This window comes from Anomalospiza imberbis, chromosome 13, assembly GCF_031753505.1.
Source record: "Anomalospiza imberbis isolate Cuckoo-Finch-1a 21T00152 chromosome 13, ASM3175350v1, whole genome shotgun sequence".
Lineage (NCBI taxonomy): Eukaryota > Metazoa > Chordata > Aves > Passeriformes > Viduidae > Anomalospiza > Anomalospiza imberbis.
Genome location: NC_089693.1, coordinates 1,425,788 through 1,447,500, shown reverse-complemented (window position 1 = coordinate 1,447,500; position 21,713 = coordinate 1,425,788). Strand labels below are relative to the sequence as shown.

Sequence of the window (21,713 nt, the reverse complement as noted above, 5' to 3'; positions counted from 1 at the left end):
AGTGTTCCTTTGTCCACATCCCAAATTCCAGCCACCGTTTGGAATTTCCTGCCCAGCCTGGAGGCTGGATCAGGAACCAGAACTGATGGCACATGGAACATGCAGCCCGTGATCACAATATATTGAATTTATTTGGCCTGGGTTTTGTTTAAAGTGGAAGAAGAGGAATATTAACCCTTTAATCAGCTTTATCAGGTGTCCAGTCGTGGAGTATGGAATGTTCAAGGTGGGTCAGGAGGAATGTGGTTCATCCTGTCCAGGGGGAGGGCAAGGATTCACCAGCAGTGAATATTCCTCATTAAATCTAATGGGGTCGTGCCAGTGGAAGTTAATTTATTGTCACTTAATATGTTTTATTAACCTCACTGTGAAAAGCACAGTGCTACGACACTGCCTCTGCAGAGCCTGAGCAAAATGCAAATTTTAACTTATTGCCATTTTGTTATTGCTTTCAAATAATTCCTGGTTTTCCAAGTGATATTTGCATGTTATTTTTTGGCCTAGTTCTTAAAACCCAATGTCTTCAGGGTAAGGAAATCAGCTGCATTTTGAGGCTGACTTTTAAATGGTTTGAAAATGTTAGGCAGCAGTTTTAGTGCCTTAAAATTGGGTGAGAGAACAAAATGAAGCCTCGAGACTAAAGTTTAAATACTCAGAGCAAGCTTTTTTCTAATTACTGTAGCTTAATACTAGAGGAGTAAAAAAAAATAAATAAAATCAATATATTTCACTTAGATGAGTTCTCCAAGTGCCTGGTACCACTGTGCTGACTGCAGTATGTAAGTTTGGTAAGAAATGACCAAAAATTAAACTGGTAAATTAAATTTCTCTGTATTTTCTCATGTTCTGTGTGCAATTGCCACAGCACCTTAGAATGCTGATCACTTGTAGTAATTGTCTTTGTAATTAGGCTGAAATATCCACTTTGCTGTTTTCTACATGAAAGCACTGAAATACTGAGCAGATTTTAGCCAAATTCAGTTTTCCCTGAGTTTCTGATGATTTTCCATGTGCAGATAGATGGAAATGTAAGAATCTTGTTCCTGGATCAGTCACATTTTTATGCCAAACACTGAAAACTGGGATGAATCCTGATGGCTTAAACAATTAATATCCCTGGTGGTGGCTGCCTGTGGAGCTGTGGCTGTTTGCACAGACCCCACAATTCCTTTGGAATTCCACCAATTTGAAAATTACAGCCTTAAAAATTATAGTTACAGTGCTGCTGTCATTTCCTGCAGTCTTTTTGAACGTGAGCATGGGATCAGCTGGAACTGTGACCTGCAAAGAGATAATCCAGGCTCAGACAGGCTGTCACTCACCTTTCCTCTGCAACAAAGTGAGCAGGTAGCACTGAGACATCTCCTTAATGAAGTGGCTTTGGTGCCTTTTATCTGTGTGAAGGACAAAATTACCGGCATTCTTGCTTAATGATGGTGTCATTTTTTCCCCCCCTCCCCCAGTGTTTACCAAAAAGAAAAAAAAAAAAAATCCAACAACATGAAAGACTCCCAGCAAAATGGTCTGCATGGTTAAATTAGAAAACTCTGTAGGGCTGTAACATTCAGGTCTGTATTTAAAATGAGAGAAAAACATGAAGTTTCATCAGTAATAAAAGTAAATTCAGAAAAATGCTGCAATGAGTGCTGTCAGATTTGAAATAAGGGGTTTTTTTTCAGCTTTTTTGAATCCAGAAATCTGATTTTCCCCCCCCCCAAATCCGTACCAGGGGTTTTCTGACTGCAGTTTGAGGGGGCTTTCCTTGTTTTCCAGGATATTCCCAGCACATCCGTGAGCACATCCCTGACCTTGCTCTCCAGCAGAACCTGCAGATGGGGAGGCTCTGTGACATCCTGGGTATGTGATCAGCTCCTGCTTTCTGACGATCCCCCAGCTGGCACTGAAAGAAAACAACCCACGCACTTTATTTTGGTATTAATATTAAATATGGAGCACGGGAGAAGCTGAGAAGGAATCGTGGCATTTCCTGGCCATGTTGTCCATAAAAAATCCTGCTGCTGAGGTGGAGCAGGCTCACACAAAGATGTGCTGCAAAAGAGCAAGCCTTATTTAAACCCAATTTTTTTTCCTTTTAAATCAGCAAATGAGGCAAAAGGCATCTATTTAAAAGTTTGTTTTTTTTTTTCCTGATGGGCTTCTTTTAAGCAAAGCAGGGAAGGATATTATTTAGCAGTGACCAACTTCATTGGCTTCCTGGAATGACATATTTTACATGATTCATGTATATTTCAGGATCATGATTATTTTATAAATGCCATTTAGTAAGTTTGGAACAAAAATATATTAGATCCAGAAATTTACAGTTGCCTAAAATAATAATGTAATTGCCTTTATATATTATCTAGGCACTAATACTGTTTTTTTCGACTGTACTGTTTTATTTTTTTCATTTTTTTGGCTGTTAAATGATAGAAACTTAAAGGGACAAAGTCACACTTTAAACAGATTTTTTTTTTCTGATTTCTGAACATGAAAATTGGTTCTGCTATAAAATATACTACGAGGAAGATGCAAACTAGTGAAATATTAACTAAATGATGGAGTGGATCATGTGCTTTACCTGTGCCCGGCAGAGGAGCACTGAGATTTGCCTCTTTGGTTTGGTTTTTCTTTGGAAAAGCAGAGGATTTCCTCGCTGGCTGTGACCTCCTGTGAGTTAAGCTGTCCCTGGAGCCCCACTGTGTCCTGAGGAGACTTTATCTCTCTTTATAGGGCAGTGCTACAGCAGTCAAGTGTGCTGCAGCTTTTTATTCCCCAAACTCACTTGAGTTGTCAGTTTTTCACTTGAGTATTGGATGGTGCTGAACTCTTCTATTAGTTGTTTTTAAAATTTTTCTGGTAAACAATTATACAAAGACTCTTCTTGTGGGCTCTGTGGTACTTTAATGCCTCAGGTGAGTTCTGGCCTCACTTTTTAAATGTGGATTATTTCCCTGCAGCTCTGGCAAAACAAAATCAAGCAATGGGATCTCTTACTCACTTTACAACATTTGGCTCAGGGTTTCCTTGTCCAGTCCTTGCTCTGCTGCAGTCATTGCATGGAATGGCAGTTATCCCTGGCACTTGTGCACAATAAAAACATTGCAAGGCTTCCCAGTGATTTGGATCAAAATCTTGGAGTGCTCTTTGCCTATTGATGCCTCAAGGCCCATTAATTCATTAGCTCATCTATTACCATTAATATTTTAGCAGAACAGAGTGGTTAAAGTGTTCCCAAACTGCCTGCATTACAGATTTTCCTTCTCTGTGGACACAGCCCTTCAGCCCAAGCTGTTTTCCATGAGGAAAAGCAGATTTCCACACCGTGCTGCCCTGCACACTGCCATGCCCAGCAATGGTTATTGAGGATACCCCACCCTGAGCTTTTGTGTGGGCAGCACAGGAGTAGGAACAGCCCATGGAAAATCCAGGCAGCGTAGAAAATTGCAATTTCCTCAGCTTTCTCAACTGAATGGCTCAGTTTTATAATTTACTGGCATTAATGGGATACATTTTTAAGGCAGTTCAATCCCCATTGACGTTAATGGGCGTTGGGCTCACAAACCCCCCTGCACCACTTCCCAAACCCTGCCCCAACATTGAATCCCAGGAAGCAGCTCTTCCTTTGGGTCACTGCCCTGTCTTCAGAGAAATGCTGAAGCACAGCAAAAAGCCCTGAGATTTGGGAACTAAACCTCCTTTTTCTTTATTTGCAGTGCTTTTTGAGGAGAGCAGTTGGTGAGCAGAGGGTTGGGGATGCTGGGATTGCTGTTGGGAGTGCTGTACCTTTCTCCCAGCAGTGAGCACTGTGCCCCTTTGTTTCAGATGCCAACGTGGACGTCATCTACATCTGCCCCCTTGCTCTGAGTGAGGAGTTGCTGCAGTATTACAATAAACTCCTGGGTCTGCAGGCAGCTGTTAGATCTGGGAGCCCCGAGGACATGGCTGACCTGCAGGACAGGTTCAAAATTCTCACCCCTGAAGCTATAAACAGCTTCCCTGTGAGTTTGTCTTCTAATTACTACAGCTTGAGGGATGCAGTAAAATTAAATTGGAAATTTTATAACTTGCAACGCTCTGGTACACATCAGTGAAATATTATTGCAAGTTTAAAGGCTTTACTGATTAGACTACTAGTTAGAGCATTGGAAATAAATATCCTGGTTTAGGTTTATAGACTTGCTTGAGATAGTCCTAGATTGGCTATTTGCAGGCTCTTGTCCCTTCTGACTCTGGGCTTGGGACTGGGAACTTGATAGATTTATATCTCTAAGCAAATCATAGCAATAAACCATTCTTATTACTCAAACTTTATCTCTGGCTAGCCCAGCATTCAATCATTCCTGTGTTTGCAGTGGCTCTTGCAACTAAACCCAGTGCAGAGCTCCTTAAAGAACAAGGCTTAAACAAAGTCAGGTAATAATACAGAAATCTGAGTTTCAAGCAGATCAGAATAATACATAAATAATACAGAAATCTGAGTTTCAAGCAGATCAGAATAATACATAAATACGAGCTCAAATAATACAAAAGTGATAGTTCCAGAATCATAATTAATAATAGAGAAATATTGGTTCCAAACTTGTCAAGTCAGGTTTAAATCCATGTGCTAAAACATGTTCTAATTAATGTACAGTGTGTACAGTGCTTCTGAAAATGCTGCAGTGCAGTGGAGACTTCACAGTGAATAATAGTTTTATATTCTAAATTTTAAACCTACAGTGTCTTGGCTGGGATTTGATTTTTAGCAAACTTTGTGGCACATTTAGCATTTAGGGGCTTTGCTTGAAGCCCTGCTGCTGGTTTTGCTATTTTTTTTTTCTTTTTAAATTGCACTTTGACAGTCATAGCAGGTTTTTTTCTCTGGATGCTGGGTTATTTTTCCAATTGTAACTCCCAACTATGAATTAATGCCAAAATCTGTCAGGAGAATGGGCACCACCAGATTTTAGGTGAACCAGGTTGAGGTAACCCATGGCTCTTTAGTGTCACTCACCCGTTAATGTGCAAAATCCACCTTGTTTTCATTTAACATGTGTTCTTTACTATATAATAATTAACATTTTTAATGAATGGATCCTCTGTGTGGAGAGGAATCTGCTCTGAACTGCTCCTGGTCATCCCTTGGCTTCAGTGCCAATTTGGGCTATGTAAGGGTTTGAGCTTTCTAAGTTCTTTTAAAGGATCTTTCTCCTGGGTTATTGAATAAAAAGCTTTTATTGCACCTAATGGATCGAAATTTATTCCCAATCAATGAAAGTGTGGCTTGAAGGCCACTTCAAGCTCCTTTTAGCAATTCCAGAGGCACAAATCAGCCCTGCACGTTTTCCCAGCTGTTTTGGTGGAACTGGATGGAAGGAAAATGTGTGGAAAAGGCACAGCTGGCCCTGATCCTGCATTTGAGCTGTGCCCAGCTGGAGGCAGCTTTGCTCTCCTGGTGATCCTGATGCCAAGGTCAGATCTGGGATCTTGGGAAGCTGAAAAGAGAACAGAAATCAAAGGTTAGAGAGCCAGGAGCTTTGGTTAATCCCACATCCCTTGTTCCTGCTGAAATCCCTCAGTTCTGCTTTCCCCTGCTCTCCCTCCCACTCCCATGTACCCTGGCAGCTCTAGCACTCTCAAAAAGCAGGAATGAAGCAGCCTGACCTCCTTAATTAACTGTAAAATCCATTATTGAGGGTCACAAAGCAAATCTCCTCCCTACAACCCCACTGTGGCCCCAGGCTGGGAATGGATCCTGTTCCCTGCATGCAGAGCTCTGGGATGGGCCAGCTCCCTGCTTTGGACCAGTGCTCAGGTAAAGGGAATCCATGGATCACAGCCTGAAATGTCTTGGCTTTAGAACCCAAAGGGCTCCAGGTAACTTGTTTGCTGTTCTTTTCATCCTTAAACCTCTGTAATTCTCTTTTTTCTGCTGGAGCTTTGGGGGGTTGTCCCTTCCTGCTGTCCTTGCAGTGTGCCCAACTCCTTCACAGAGAGATCTGGGCACTTCTTGGAGCTGTGTTTGGTGTGAGAAAGCACCAAGGGACTGACAGAAGGGGATTCCTGGGGTTCTTTTCCAGCATCATCCTCCCTATCCAAGCAATGAAATCAGGATTTCTACCTCAGTCCCTGGCAATGAACATCCAGGACTCGGAAGGAAAATATTCTGTGTTCTTCAGTGCTGGAAATCCCTGGCAAATCCAGGATTTACATTATCCTGAACATTCCTGAGGCCTAAATGAGATGAAATCTCAATAGGAAGATGATTTTCTCCTTGTTGGGATTATGATTTGTTCATGACAACTTATTTTACTGGATTTCTCTTGTGCAGTTTCTTCATCCCTGTCTCATCCTCAGTATGTTTTGGGAAAAGAATTGGAATATATGCAGGCCATGCATGGGATATGTTGTTTAAAGCATTTTTGAGGTTTCACCAGCCATGAGTGATATTCTTAATTTAAATTCAGAGCTTATAGGATATGTCATGAGCTGCTTATTCAGCAATAGATCTTTTTTTTGGGAAGAAATGAGAAATTCCTTTCAAAAAGTTGGAACCCTCATATTTTGAGCAGAAAAAACCACCACAAAACTGCTCCTCTCTCCTTAAGTGGTCCTTTAGATCAGCAATCAGAGCTCCTGTGAAATGGAAATGTGCATCCCCAGTAATTTAATGTAAGCACTGAAAGCTTTTGTAAATCAAAGTGTTTTATTCTCAGAGAATCACTTCAAATAGCACTGAACTGTGTGTGAAACACATTCCCTGCTATAGGGAGGGGGGGATTCTTCATTTTTTTATTGATTTTTAGGAGCTCTGGAGTTAAACCATGCCAGGAGTGTTGCTGAGATGAATCACTATTATCCAAAGGCCAGCAGCCTCTGTGCCTGACAGAAGGATAATTCCACACGGATCAAATAAATACAGATGTGTAGTAATTAGTTCTATTCCCAACGAGGCCATTTCCAACCCACTAAAGATGTGCACGATTATGGAGCCTCACCCCAACAGCTTTTATCAATTTAAACTGCAAAGCTACAGGATAGGTCATAACCCAACCTGCTATTAATAATGTATTTATTGTGGGCAACATTAGGAATTAGGGAAAAAAACAAACAAACAAAAACCCACTTTTCATAGGAATAAATGTTCTCTTTTTCCAGGAGCATCACATGTGCCTGGCCACTGTGCTCAAGTACAGCCCCAGGACACTGCAGAGGCTCCAGGTTCTGCTCCAAGGCAGGGATGCCTACATGGTTGGGGGTGTTCCCCACCTGGACGATTTGGCCGTGGCTGACCAGCTCCAGGTGCCACTTTTGGGCTCAGAGCCAGCAGTGGCTCAGCTCTACAGCACCAAGTCTGGCAGCAAGAGAATCTTTGCCAGTGCTGGGGTGCCAACCCCTCCTGGAGAGTGGGACATCCACAGCAGGGAGCAGGTGAGCTGGTGGGGTGAGGATCTGGGTCATTCCAATAACTCCATTGAGGAGACCCTCGTCAATGAACAACAGTCTTATATTGTAAATATTAAACCTACAGTGTCTTGGCTGGGATTTGATTTTCAGCAAACTTTGTGGCACATTTAGGGGCTTTGCTTGAAGCCCTGTTGCTGTTTTTGCTATTTTTTTTTTCTTTTTTAACTGAGCTTTGACAGTCATAGCAGGTTTTTTCTGGATGCTGGGTTATTTTTCCAATAGTAACTCCCAACTATTTTTCCAGTACTAACTCCCAAACTCTCGTGGGTTTGATCAAGTCTTGGGTGAGGTTGGGTCCATTTTTTCGCTCAATTAAATGCAGTTTGTGCCCAAGGCAGGAAGGAACACAATTACTCTGGGGTTCTTCATGGCCTTGAGGACATAAAAGTGTTTGGTCCAATACTTGAGACAGTTTGTGCTGGTGCCCCATGGGTGAAGTCATTAAATGAATCCATTTTACCGGTGACTGAAGATGCACGTTTTCCAAAAATGCTTGTTCTAAGGGGAAGAAATCTCCCCTTCAATCAGCCTGTTCCCACTGAGGTTCACTGAGCATCTTTGCAGTTTTACTTTGTACCCAGCCTGTCACGGCTAAATGCATCTCTCTTCTTGGCATGACCAGTAGGAAAATAACAAACCCCTGTTGAACTGAAATTACGAGGCACAAGAGGTTTCTGTACTTTCATTTTGCATGCTTATTTTGCAGCCAGGTCCTCGGTATTTTATTCTCTAAGCTGATTTTGCAATTTACAACGATAAGTCTAAGTATTTATTTTAAGAAACCAACATTTTTATGGTGCTGTTACTTCTCATCCAGGAAAGTAATCATTGCTAAGGTTTTTTGTAGGTGCTCCTCCTTCTTCAAGAGGCTTTTCACATTGCTTTAGTTTTTATTAATCACCTTTAGCACTGAACAGTCTAAGCTACACAAATCCATTGCAACTTCTCCAGTAGATGAAATAAATATATGATCAATGGCCTGCAAAACAGCTGTTTGATTTATTTGATTTACGTAAATTATTTAACAATACTTCTGGTTCATCCTGCAGGGTTATGGAATTTCTCCTTCTGTTGTTTGCTTGTATGAAATATTGACATTTTAGGTTAAATAATCAAAGTGAGGTGACACCATGGTAAAGCACAATTCAATTTTCACTTAAAGATAGCCCATAATTCTTTGTGATTGGTACAGTCCTTACAGGATTATTGATCCTTTTCATTATTGTAGGGGGAGCCCTCAAGAAAAACACACTTATGTGATTCTCAAAAGCCACAAATGGAACACATGTAATTGTATTTTAGGTCAATCTTTAACAAAAAAGAAACAAAAATCCCTCAAATTATTCTGTAAAATGTAGAAGACTCCAGCCAATGCAACAAGATCTGAGAATACTTTTACCAGGTTCAAAGTCATTTGCAGTTTCTAAGAAGCTAATTGCATCCTGCACCAGCTGGGCAAAAGGCATTTGAAAGCCATTTAAATCTGTGTACATACACAAATAAATAATTAGCATTTTTATAAAGCCTGCCTGGTACCTCCTCCGTGCATTTATAACCATGGAATGCACTCTCCAGTAGGAAAATTTCCCAGCTGTTTCGGCTGGTGTTACCCTGGCACATTTTTGCAAATAGCATCGTCCATCCTGCGTTGTTCCCCGCCACAAACGTTTATGGAGCACTTCTGGTGATCCAAAACCTCAGACAAAACCAAAAAAAACAGCACCTGGGCAGGTAAATTCATTCCTCTGTGCAGAAAACGGGGATGAAGGCCACGAGTCCTCAAAGGCTGCTTTCAATCCATTCCCAACAGCTGTAACAACACCAACACCTCTGAGAAGATGGACCCGTATTGTTGGATTGTGCCCTTTCCTGACCCAGACATGGGGCAGCTGAGAGGTGTTTAAAAACTTTCATTCCATCTTCAGTCTCGTGAGAAGGGTGAGGCCATACAGGTGTTATAATTGACACCACCACAATCAGAAGCCAGCTATTTCCCAATTACATTGTAAGTGTTTCTTGGTCTATCAGCTTTAGCCACACCATGCTGTAAGTGCCTTAAAGCCAGTCATCTAAAATTACCCTTTGTGGGTCCCACTGCAATGCATCTCTCATAGTTCTGTTTCTCCAAAGTATCTAGTTTTATTTGCAAGGCCATCCTTTGAAACTTGATTCTAGCTCCATTTCTCTCTCAGCAACGCCTGTCCTGTTCCAGGGCATTTTAAATCAGCATTTCTTCTCTCAAGGTTTGCATACAGATGCACACTATGTGTCTTCTGTCAGGCTTTGAGAACTCTCTTCAAATCCATTTCCCACATTTCCCCCTCTCTCTTGAACAGAAAAAACTTCTTTGATGGCTTTGTCCATCGATTGCTGTGCGCAGTGAATTGCACAGGGCATTCTCACTAACATTGTCACTATAATAATCAGTGTATATAAATTTATTTTGTAAAGCTCCTTCGGCCAAGGTGCAAAACTCTGTATTTCAAATCAGCCATCTAAGTCATCACAGTGTGTGAGCCTTCTGTCAGGCTTTGAGAATTCTCTACAAATCCATTTCCCACACATATCTAGGTAAAATAAATGTTAAAAAACGTCCCAAATAAATACGTGGGAGCTGGAAGTGTGAGGAGCGTTTTGGTGCTGTCCCAGTGTGAAGGATTTTGTGTGCCTGCTCTGCAGCTGCTCCGTGCTCTCAGCCAGCTCATCCTGGACAACTGGGAGGTGCAGCGCTGGCTCTTCAAGGTGGATGATGAGCGTGGAGGGGATGGCACTGCCTTCTGTGATGTCATTTCCCACCTGGAATGCTACCCCTGGCTCCAGAGGGAACGGCAGGGACACGGCCCCGAGGCGTGGAGCGAGAGCCAGGCTCGTGTGAGTAACACAATTGCATCTTCTGCCTTGGCTCTTTAATGTTCCCTGAGGTCCCTCCTCGCTGTCAGTCTCCTCCCTGAGCTTTCATTTGAAGGTAAATGCTGATGTCACAGCCCAGCCTGGCTTCACAAAGCAGCAGTAATTCAAATAAAACAGGGAAATATTCCAAAATAGTCCAAAATATTCCAAAATATGAAGGAATGCCTGGCAGCCAACTGTGGAAGGACTTGTGTTGTAGCACTTCCTATGCAATAAATGGACAGGGTTTATACATTTTTTTGGCATAAATGTTATACCTTTTTTTAGCTAAAGTGAGGACATGGAAAGTTTATAGGCAGCACAGCCTAATCTCCATAGAAAATTGGAATTATTTCCACAGAAATTTGGAATTATTGAAACAAAGATTAATTGGGATTAAAATAGCTGAACACCACTCACTTGAAATCATACAAGCTGATTGCTTTTTCAGCTGGTTTTCTATGGGTTATTTTTCCTGGATGTTTTGCCTCATTAATAACTTTTGAACCTGTATGAGACAACACTTGTAGTTTTTGGTGATCATTAAACTCCTGCAACTTTTATTACCAGGAGTGTTGAGGTAAGGAGAGCCATCTATAAAAATCTAACTAAGGGAAACATTAGAGCATGAGCTCAGGCACTCCTGGATTCCTGAGAAGGCCCAGGATTGAGAGGCTGGAAGATGACACATTTTAACTGCAGAAAAATCCATATGAAACCACACTTCATTATTCTGGTATTCCAAGAACTATTTATAGCTTAAATATTCATTGGTATTTAAATGTGTTAATTTCAATAAGCATTTGATATTTCTATATATCTTGCCAAATTCATTCCTAATGTAATGGTTTTAAAGCCAGAAGGAATGTATCCAGAAAAATTGTTTCATTTACATAAACTACTCATTATAGCTCCTCTGATTTTTTTAATTCAATCAAAACGGGTTTGAAATTTGGGGTTGATTGAATTATATTGTATATTAAAGTTTCAAATTGGGCTGATTACGGTTCTGCTGCGTTTGACAGATACAAAATAATTCCACATTATAAAACAGAGTTCCTAATAGAAAGCTGAAGGGGTAATTCCCCTGATCTGCAAGTCAGGCAGGATGAAGCAGAGCCCTGAAAATCCACCCCAGTGGGACACAAAGCTCAGGATGTATCCAGGTCCTGCTCCCAGCACCTGAGTCAGGACACAACCAGGAGTCAGCAGCCCCAGTTCTGTCCCTGATTTCAGTGGCATTCCCTGTTTCTGTGCCTTATAAGTTCTTTCCCTAAGTGCTTCTGCATCAAAGCCACAATGAGCCCTGACTTCCTTTGGTTTTCCTTTTTACTCCATTTACCTCGAGCTTGGATACAGCCAGTGAGAAACCCTTAAATGCAAACACATGTTGGAAATTGGGAAATAAACATGGAATAATGATCTTGATCTCATTTCCCAGAGTCAGCAGACAAATCCAGGCCGGTGCTGACGTGGCCGTTGGCAAGGTGTTGTCCAGAGAAGCTCTGGCTTCCTGATCCCTGGAAGTGTCCCAGGCTGGACAGGGCTTGGAGCAGCCTGGGATGGTGGAAGGTGATGGAATGGGATTGATGCCTTGTGCAGGCTGAGCTGGAGCAGAGGCTGGGCAGAGTTCCAGAACAAAGCAGGGGTTTATTCAAAGGATCTCCTCCATGGATCCACCTTGGGCAGCACCAGAGCCCAGCCAGGGCTGCCCCAAGATGAACCCAGATGGTCCCAAAATGCACGAGCGCTCCCGGGGGCTCTCACTGGGATCAGCTCTGCTCCATGGGCACACTGCAGTTCATTGTCCCATTCCAGCTTTAGCCCATGCAGTCCCATCCTGCTTGTTCTTCTCTCTCCAGCCCACGTTGTTTGTGCTCCTGGGCCTGAGGTTTGGCTCATTTGTCCTTGGTCCCCAGCTGGAGCAGGAATTGTTTTGTCTCCCTGCTCTGTGCAGAGAGCTCACCATCCCCTGATGTGGAGCCCAGAGCCACCCACTAAAGCAGCACAGAATCTGAAAAATATAAAAGCTCAAACCTGAGGCATCAGGTTGATCCTGAAAATCCCTCCCAATCCAAGCCTTTCTGTGATTCTAAAGTGTGGAACTTGCTGCTGTTTTGAGCACCTTGAACGTTTTCTCCAATTTTCCTGCCTTCCACGTTTACCCTCTTTTGAAACAAGGGCTGGAAGCCTCCCCGAGCCTCAGCACCGAGAGCAGAGGATTAAAACACTCCTTTGTCAGGGAACACCATTGTAATGATCCACATTTAAACATCAAAGCAGGAGTTTGTGCTTTCATGTCCTGGTGCAGTGTGGGGACCTGGTTCCTTTGATAATGAAGACGTCGTGTCACTGCCACACACAAACGGATGCTGGCAGGTTATTAAAAAATTCAGCTTCTTGATGAAAGACTGTCCTGCAGGCTAGGAGCACAGTGAAAAGCCTCTCCATTCTGGTGGAATTATTAGAAATGAGAACATGACTGTAAGCACTAAATTATGGTAATACTTACAAATAGCATCATTTGCATAGCAGTTTAAGACATGCCACCCAGATTTTCCTCAGTGGCGTGGAGTAGGCAACAGATTAAAAATAATGGACTTGGTGAGTTTGAACTGTGTAAAAATCTATTCCAGCTAAAAATGAGCCTGATTTTAGATTCCTCTTTGCAAATACAACATTGGGGCAGACCCAAATGCACGACAGGATTATGGATGGGTTTCACCTTGTTAACTTAATGCAGCCTCTGAGTTATCTGAACAATTAATTTGCAGCTGCAGGAAGGGCTGAATTCACAAAGTGCAAAATGTCTCCAAGTCCATCAGCCCCCTGTGCACTGCCCAAGTCTGTCAGCAGAGGAATTTCATCCTGAGGCCCAGACTCCAATGGCTCCATAGCCAGAGAACTGCTGTACATTTGGCACTTGTGGGGTTGTTTCTGGAGACATCTTCCAGTGTGGAAAAGAACACCAGGGCTGTTGCTGTTGTTGGCCCTAGTTGTACACAAAAAAATGAATAAATACTGAGTCTCCTTATCAGATTAATTGTATCTTGTAGGGTGAATGATGATTGTAGGGAACAAATAAATTCATTTGTAACATCTGCAGGTCTTCTGTACAAGCTTCAATCACTCCATGCATAGCACAAAAAGTGGTTTTGCTGCTGTAAGAATAAGTGAGTAATTTTTTGGAATATCCAGGTAAAGATATCCATAATCCTTATTAATATATGGTATAGCTGGGCATCTCACTCCTGCTCAAAGTCAGCAGGTCAGGTTCTGGAAAATCTCACCCAAACTTTTATGGACCCTTGCTGGGAGACTCTAAATTCATGGAAAATTCTCCTTATTGCTGGCACAATCTCTGGCTTAGAGGGATTCTGACTTGGAGGCTGGGAGAGTACCCAAGAAATGGATATGCTCACTCACTCTTCATATTTTCCTTTTTCTTAGGACTCAAACTCCCAAAACTCTTCCCTCTTAGGGCAAAGAGAACATCACCTTCCTGCTGGCATTGTCTTTTTTCTTCTTTTAACAACTCCCTTTTGTATAAGTAACACGGGACTGCAGGATCCCATCCTCTTGTATAACTATGGAATTGCAGTAAATCACTAGATTAAATTACTACTGAAATTAATTTTAGAATTATCTTTTATTACCCTGTGACTTAATTAGCCACCAGGACCAACAACATGGTGTGAGTTTATCTAGCAGCAAGTCTGAAAATAACCAAGATCAGGCTGGAGACAAAAAGAAAGGGATAAAGAAGAGGTGAAAATCCAGGGATAGAACAAGACACAGAAAAACAAGCAACAAATACTCTCTGAATAAGCCCTTCAAACTGGTGATAGCTACACAACCATTTCAAAACTCTCCATCAAATATCTGTCATAGGGAAAAAAAAGGATTTCATGCACTTAGGCAGCTCTTGCTAGAAAAATGTTTGAGTTTTACTCCTCGAGTTGAGTCAGAGGATTTTGTCTCTGTTTCTTTTCCTTACAGGAAAATTCTTTTCCTTACAGTTAATTTCTTGCAATGAGGAAATTAGAAAACAGGTGACAAATCTGGAGAACTTTTGGTCTGCATCACCTAAAACAAGATTTGGATGCTGCTTGCAGGATTTTGCAATGGTTGCTGTTGGGAAATAGGAATGCAAAATGCTGATGTTCCTTTAAGTGAACATTTTTTGGTCAGCTTTTGGAAGTCCTGTAATAAGTAAGAGATGAATTTTGGGATTAGCTGGCAATCAGGAATAGTGGGGAGCAGATTGTGTCCTGCCTGGATGAATTCCGTGTACTAAGATTTCCATGTCTTATTTCTTCACTGAGTTCAGGAATTCAGAGTAGGGGGTGTGTGCAAACAAATCAGGATAAAACCAATCCATCAAAAAATGTAATTTCAGAAACCTGCCACTGCCAGCACACTCCTTTGTGACCCCCTTTGAACACAGCAGAGCTTCCTAACACTGCTTTTTTCCTGATTTTTTATTAATTGATCTTAGTGTAACACCTAAAGCCCACGGAGGGGGTTCTTGGGGAAGGAGCCAGCTGTGCACGTGGAATTGCAGGTGTGGTATTTTTCCAGCCTGAAGAGGGCCAGAAACTCTGAGAGATCCCCAGAAAATGCATTTCATCTAACTGATATCATGTTTCACAGGGAAAGAATAGGAGCCCAAAGACTTCAGGAAGAGCTCGATGATGGAAAGGAGTAGTGCTGGAGGTTTCTTAGTGTGAACAGAGCAATTATTCCAAATAATTGAAATATTCATTGCACCTGCAAACAATCCTCAGTTTATTAAGATTATCTGCATGTGATGAGCAAATGTGAGGTGAAACAAAGCAGAATTGTATCCCTGAGCTTGGTGAAATCCAGAATATCATCCCTGAACCACAAGCAGGGGCTCTGCAAGCTGTTGGGCTGTGTGTCCTATTGATTTAATATGCTCCTAATCAGTACATAAAGCTATAGGCCTGCAGTGTTAATTTTTCATATGCTTACAAAGTACCCTTTGATTTTCTGTCACGCGTTAATTACAGCGTTTTGCCATTAAATAGGAAGCTTTGTGTAAACTAATTACTAGGTAATCATTGTCTACCGCCAGCGTGCTGTTCCTACCTTTTATTTTATTCGAGAAATGCACAGATCTCAGTCTGGAACCACTATACCTTCCAGCCATTAGCTCTCACTAATTCATAGCATTATTGTGCTAAGATTGTAGGAGTTGTAATTGTTGTGGTATCAGTGCTGTTAATTACCGGAGTAAACAGTTGAAATGGTGCCAAGGTCTATTGTACAAGGCAGAGGAAAAGGAGGTTTAAATGTTACTTCCACCATCTGGGGACTGGAGGAGAGGCAAATGCTAGAAAACAGCAGTGAGGCAATATCAGAACTTCAGCTCCAGGGTTTGGGGCCATATGGATCCAGAATATTTTGAATCAATTGAATTTAAGTGCCAGTTTGTAGCAATAACAGTGGGGAAGGAGAGGATAAAGCAGGAGCACTAAAGAAATCTGAAATGCCTTAATGTTGGTGCAGCCAATAAAATGCCTGCTTGGATTATTTTAAAAATGTTTGTTTTGCTAAAATCCAAAAAGTAACACATAGGCAACTCTGGGAATAAAGGGAGTTTAAGTGTGTGTTGTTTGTGAAAAACAATGCAGGTTTTGTCTGACAATTCCTGTAGCATTACAGCAATTTCCATAAAATTCCAGGGAAGTGACTCTGGGTTTTCCATATAAGGTTTTTTTCTTCCTGAAACCACATTTTTGGAATTCATTAAAATATTTTGTTTAAACCAGAAAGGAGAGCAAGTCACAGAAGTGTAGTAAATTTATAGAGATGGAAAAAGAGGAAAGTAAATTAATTGGGAAAATAATTTTCATCTGAAGGCATCAGAATTGTTTGTTTGTGCTCTTGCAGAAATCTCACTAAAATACAGGAAAATGCACTTGCAGAAATCTCTCTAAAATACAGGAAAATTCCTTCAAACATTCTTGATCTCATTTTATGTGAGAATTAACATCCCAATGTCCTGAACTTACAAATGCTGCCTTTGAAATAAATATACGATTGTTGTTTTGAAGAGAGATTTTTGAAGATCATGACAATTATGTTTTCTTTGCTCTGAAGGAAGATGTGGGGAACCTTGAACATGCAGGATGCACCTTGCAAAAGACACAATTTGGAATATTTGTTTGGATTAGAAAGCAAACTAACGAATAAAATTATCCTAATCTTCAATTAACATTCAGTGGATAAACAAGCAGAATTATTTCAGGAGTTCACAGCACTTTGAAGCTCCTTTTTTCTGGCTGATTTTTGGCAGCACAGATTTGATCTTTGATTTCCCTGCATAGATTGTTTTCCGAGCAGGGATCTGGCAGCAAATTGCTGCTGCCAGTTTTGGAGTGTTTGCAAGAAATGGGAAGGATCTCTCTTCCTAAACAATCCTGGTTTATTTATTTTTTTATTGCTCTGTTAGCAGATGTTGAAGTAGTTCAGGGCACAATGTAAACATGTGCTTTTCAATGGATGCTAAGTAGGAAAGCGCACAATGAAAGGAGCAGTTGGGAGGGGGTTTGGAGCAGGGCAGAGGGGGTTTTGTGGGGTTTTTGTGTGTCTGTGGTTGAATTTAGAATTAAAAGAAGTGCTTGATCTTTTCTGTGCCCAAACCCTCAGCGTGTGGAGCGGCAGCGCCAGCCCGGCCGGAGAACCGTGGCCCCATGTGGTGTGAAAAAAGGAACAGCCCTTGAAGGACTGGAGGTTTGAAAGGGAGCTCAGCCCCTGTTCTGGGAGTCTGGAAGGGGCTGTTTGTGGGGTTTATTGAAGCGTGGCAGATGTGCCTCAGCCCCACGAAAGCCCCTTGAGTGGGAGCGGGAGCAGCGCCGGCCGCGCGTCCGGCGGCGAGCGAGGATGAGCCCAGGGGAGTGCAGGATTCTGGGCTCTGTGTTCAGCACCCCCTCCATGGCAGGCAGCTGAAATGGGCCATTAGCTATCAGGGAAAATTGTCTTTGCTCCTTTCAGCAGATGGAGCAAATATTTTACAAAGCAATTTTACATAGGAGAAGCATTTGTGGGAGGCGGTAATGACGGCTGTTTGCCATGATGGGACCCGAGCTCTGAACGTGCTTTTCCAGCTCTGGGGAAGGCAAAATTGGCACTTTTTTAATTTTAAAATTTGCAGTTAACAGTGAAAAGCCCGGGCTTTAAATCAGGTGGCAAACTTTAAGTAGATAGAGGGTGCCCAGTGTGTCGCTTCCAAAGCCATTCCCAGTTTTAGAGATCTCTCCATTTATTCTGTTCACTGCGGTACTTTTGTGCTTCTGGCCAGGGTGAATGAGGAAAAAAGTGTCCAATCAGTTTAATTTGCAAAATAGGAAACAATGGCAGTTACTTGGACATTTGGGCAGCAGTCACTGGCTTCTTCCATGGTTGCTGGTGTCACTGAGAGCATCAGAACGAGCTGGGCTGGACCAGTTCCCACCCAGACTGGAGTAAGTTATCCCAGCTCCACTGATCACAAGAGAAAGGATGGACTTACAAATGCCAGGAATTGTCATTGTGCCATCCAAGGGGCGTAAATTGCCACAGCTCCACTGACTGCAGCAGAGCCGTGGCACTTTGTATTGCTCTCAGCTGATTTTATTCCTCTCTGGCCCACTCAGCTTTACTCTGAAGGAATCTGGAGTTCCTTTCTTCACTCTGTTTGCTTGCAAGGTCTAAATAATTTCCTTTCCATCTGGTTTTTAGCTAAAAAGCCCTGTGTCTTACACATCCTGCTCTGCAGCCTCTTGCTTTCCCCAGATCTTTCTTCCTCTTTCTGTTTCTTCTTCCTATTTATTTATTTCTCTTCTCAACAGGCTTTTCAGCTTTTCTGTCTTTTTCTTTCTGTCTCCGGCAGATTTCCTACCATTGCCTTCAACATCTGCCATGCTTGGTCCTAATTTTGTGTTGCAACTGCCTAAGAAAACCTTTCAAAATTCATCTTGCAGAAGGGTGAGAAATTATTTCTCATTTAGTGGGAAAAAGCTGGTGGTTTTTTTTTTTTTTGTGTGCTTCTTCATTGTTATAAAAAGGTGCTAAACCAATTTGGAGAGATGTAAAGATTTCTACACAAAGTAGACATTATTTGGGCTGCTCATTTTAATTGCTACTAAGAAACATCAGCTGCAAGGTTTGAACAAATGCTCCCTGTTTCTGTTTAGCTGTGGTCCTGGATTGTTTTGGGCCACATCAAGAGAGAAAACATTGGTAGGCTCTGCTGGAGATACTGTCCAATTTAAATGAAATTAGCCAGCTGAGCACTGATCCTTTTAAAAGGTTTGACTTCATGAGTGAATGCTGGATCCGGGCTTGAATTTGCCTACTAAAACTCCCTATAATCAGGATTATTGCCTTTTTAGAGCTTACAGTTGCAAAAAAAGCCTCCAACCAGAATTGCAGGTGCTGATCCTTAAAGGGTGACTCCCTTCTGTGAGCACCCTGACTGCCCAGGCATTGTGCTTGGGGCTCAAGGGAGGTTTGGCACATTTTCTTGAATTGATTATTTGTTTAAAATCCTGCTTTGTTTCTCTCAGACAGGTTTGGTGCTCACATCCTTCACACTCACCAGAGCTGTGGCTGCCCCTGGATCCCTGGAAGTGTCCAAGGCCAGGTTGGAACGTGGAATAGTGGCAGGGATGGAGTGGGATGGGATTTAAGTTCCCTCCCAACCCACACCATTCCAGGAGTCCATGATTTATTATCCTAAAGCACCATCCTCAGATGTGCAAGAAGAACTTTCAAAAGGCAGAGAAAAAGTCCCTTGGAAGTCCTGCCTGATTTTGCAGCCAGGTTAGGGAGGTTTCCTCCACAGCCACGTCTGATCCTCCAGCTCTGTGTGAAAGGAGAGACAGCTCAGAATTGTAGCACTGGAAATTTGTGTCCCAGTTTGATTGTTCCTTACACAACCTCGGGCACAGCACTCCCAAATCCCTCCACATCCAGCAGAGATTTCTGGGGTTTTTTTTCCCCCTGTGATTTATCAAAATCCTCCAGGCAGCCACTGCACACCTCTTGCTTTGTTTGTTTTTATATTTCTGTTTAAATTGCTCAATACCCCACGTCAGCAGGTCTCAGGGATGAGGTGGGAGTGACAGAGATGTTGCTGGGTGCACTGCCAGCTGGGATCTGATTTGTGGGGCAGCAATTCCAGGCCATCCATCATGGCTCACATCCTCTCTCCAAAGCTGAGAGGATTTTCATGAGCCACCTCAGCCTGTGCCTTGTTAGCTCAGCAATAATTCAGCACGAACACAAACCTACACAAGGCCAATGGATATTTGCTCACTGCTCTGCTGTTTCAGCCAGCTCAGCCATCCAAAACCAAAATTCCTCCTTCAGATCCTGAGGAAATGAGCAGGGTAAAGACCTGAAGTTGGGTAAATTCTGAGTTTGGATCTCGTGTTTTATGTGCTCCTTTGTTTTTTGGGTAAATTCTGAGCTTGGATCTCATGTTTAATGTGCTCCTTTGTTTTTGGGGTAAATTCTGAGTTTAGATCTCATGTTTTATGGGCTCCTTTGTTTTTTGGGTAAATTCTGAGTTTAGATCTCGTGTTTTATGGGCTCCTTTGTTTTTTGGGTAAATTCTGAGTTTAGATCTCATGTTTTATGTGCTCCTTTGTTTTTGCCATGAGGTTGTGCTGCTTAGTGTATTGATCTACTGACTAAAACCATTTAACCCCTTTTTTGTGATATTTTTAAAGTCAAGAACATCTTTTTCTCCTTATTATATGATAGGAGCCCACATACTCCATATCAGCATCACCATTTAAGCAGCTCCATATTTTGAAGGTATTTTTCCCCTCAGTTGTCCCCCTTCCATGGCTGGGCAGCTGAGGCCCAGGTGGAGAATCCCTTTCCTGCAGTCTCAGGGTGGCTGCAGCCAGGAGCAGGGTTTATCCAGCTCCCCTGCATGCAGAGTTAATCCCAGATTCCCCAGCTGTCCGGAGAAGCTGTGGCTGCCCCTGGATCCCTGGAAATATCCGAGGTCGGATGGGGTTTGGAGCAGCCTGGGACAGTGGGAGGTGTCCCTGCCATGGCAGGGGTGGCACTGGGTGGGATTTAAGTTCCCTTCCCCCCCAAACCATCCAGTGATTCCAATCACTGCTCCATCCTCCTCGTGCTGGTAGGCAAATCACAGCGGAGTCATTTTGGATTTGCATTTTTGGTTACTTTACATCATGTGCTCCATGACAAAGCCCATCTCTACAAACTCACTGCTCCGGAAAAACAGCTTTAATTTTTTATTTGCTATTCTTAGCTGTCAGCCATGAGGTTTCCTCATGTTCCTCCAGAGCCTGGGATGAAGTGATTGTGGCTGAGGACATTGGCAGGACCAGAGGAGGGCTGGTCATTGCTGCAGCAGGGGTGCTGAGGAGAGGGGATGGAAAACAGAGGAAAGAGCCCCGGGGGAGCAGGGGGAGGCTCATGAAGCAGCAAGAAAAGGAGCCTGAAGCAATCCAGTCAGGGTCCTTGCACTTTATATGCTCCTGTTCTTCTGGCACTTTGGGGAGCAGTAAAAGCAGAGCAGTTACTTGCTGTATTTAATGGGGCTGGGCTGTGTGTGTGATAATAAAGAATTTAAAACTAGGAAAAAAAGCCTGCTTTAGCTGTGGAATGACTAATCAAATTCCACCAAAGACACTTGGGAATTTGTTACAGATATTTTACAGATTTAAAAGGATAGCTCCTGCTCTAGAAATGCTTTTGCTTGATTATTCTTTTTTTTTTTTTTCTTCTATCTAAAGGGTATTTGTGTTGATAAAAGAGCTTAAACATAGAACCAGCAAAACTATTGCTGGCATATGTGACTATTTCAATATGCTGCTTCAAAATACAAGCAGTGTACAAGTTATTGACTGCTGCTATTGATCCCAAAGCAGTTACCAAGTACTTGGCATTTTCAGATGCCAGATCCAATTATTGATATAAATTATAATGCAAAAGATGCTGTGCTGAGATGGGGATTGGCTTTCAGAGAAGGACAGTTTGCAGGAGGAGGGAAGAGGAGCAAGTAGAAAAATTAAAAAAGGCTTCCTGACTGTGGGTAAACAGTAACCACATTTTTTTTTTTTTTTGCCTGTTGGAGGCCTGGTTTTTAATCACCCCACAAGCAGTTTTCATTTCTGTAGTAAAATTGCTTGTGGTTCTATTTAATTTGTTTCTGCAGGAGCTAGCTTTGGTGAAGATCTCCCAGGAGCTGCCGGGCCTTTTAGCACAGCACGTACAGCCAGTCAATGAGAAACGATTCCCTACATGGGAAAAATTCCTCCAAACATTTCTTACTCAAGGTAAATAAGACTGCAAAGTCGCTGGGAAGTGTTAGAAGGAGTAATTAT

At 42.3% G+C, this 21,713-nt stretch overlaps 1 protein-coding gene and 1 long non-coding RNA gene across 2 annotated transcripts in view; one reads left to right on the top strand and one right to left on the bottom strand.

Annotated features, from left to right (window-relative positions):
* Nucleotides 1-21,713, bottom strand: part of LOC137481673 (uncharacterized) — a 358,787-nt gene that overhangs the window by 127,376 nt on the left and 209,698 nt on the right. The gene's annotated exons all lie outside the window — the stretch shown is intronic.
* IQCH (IQ motif containing H) overlaps nt 1-21,713 on the top strand; it is a gene marked incomplete at its 5' end in the record, with an annotated part of 51,519 nt that overhangs the window by 15,488 nt on the left and 14,318 nt on the right. Inside the window, 9 exons of the mRNA XM_068203367.1 lie at nt 1,774-1,857; nt 3,826-4,001; nt 7,141-7,413; nt 10,129-10,320; nt 18,236-18,330; nt 18,738-18,794; nt 20,670-20,704; nt 21,353-21,417; nt 21,545-21,665. Coding sequence (XP_068059468.1) covers nt 1,774-1,857; nt 3,826-4,001; nt 7,141-7,413; nt 10,129-10,320; nt 18,236-18,330; nt 18,738-18,794; nt 20,670-20,704; nt 21,353-21,417; nt 21,545-21,665 — 1,098 coding nt within the window. The remainder of the gene's footprint in view (nt 1-1,773; nt 1,858-3,825; nt 4,002-7,140; nt 7,414-10,128; nt 10,321-18,235; nt 18,331-18,737; nt 18,795-20,669; nt 20,705-21,352; nt 21,418-21,544; nt 21,666-21,713) is intronic.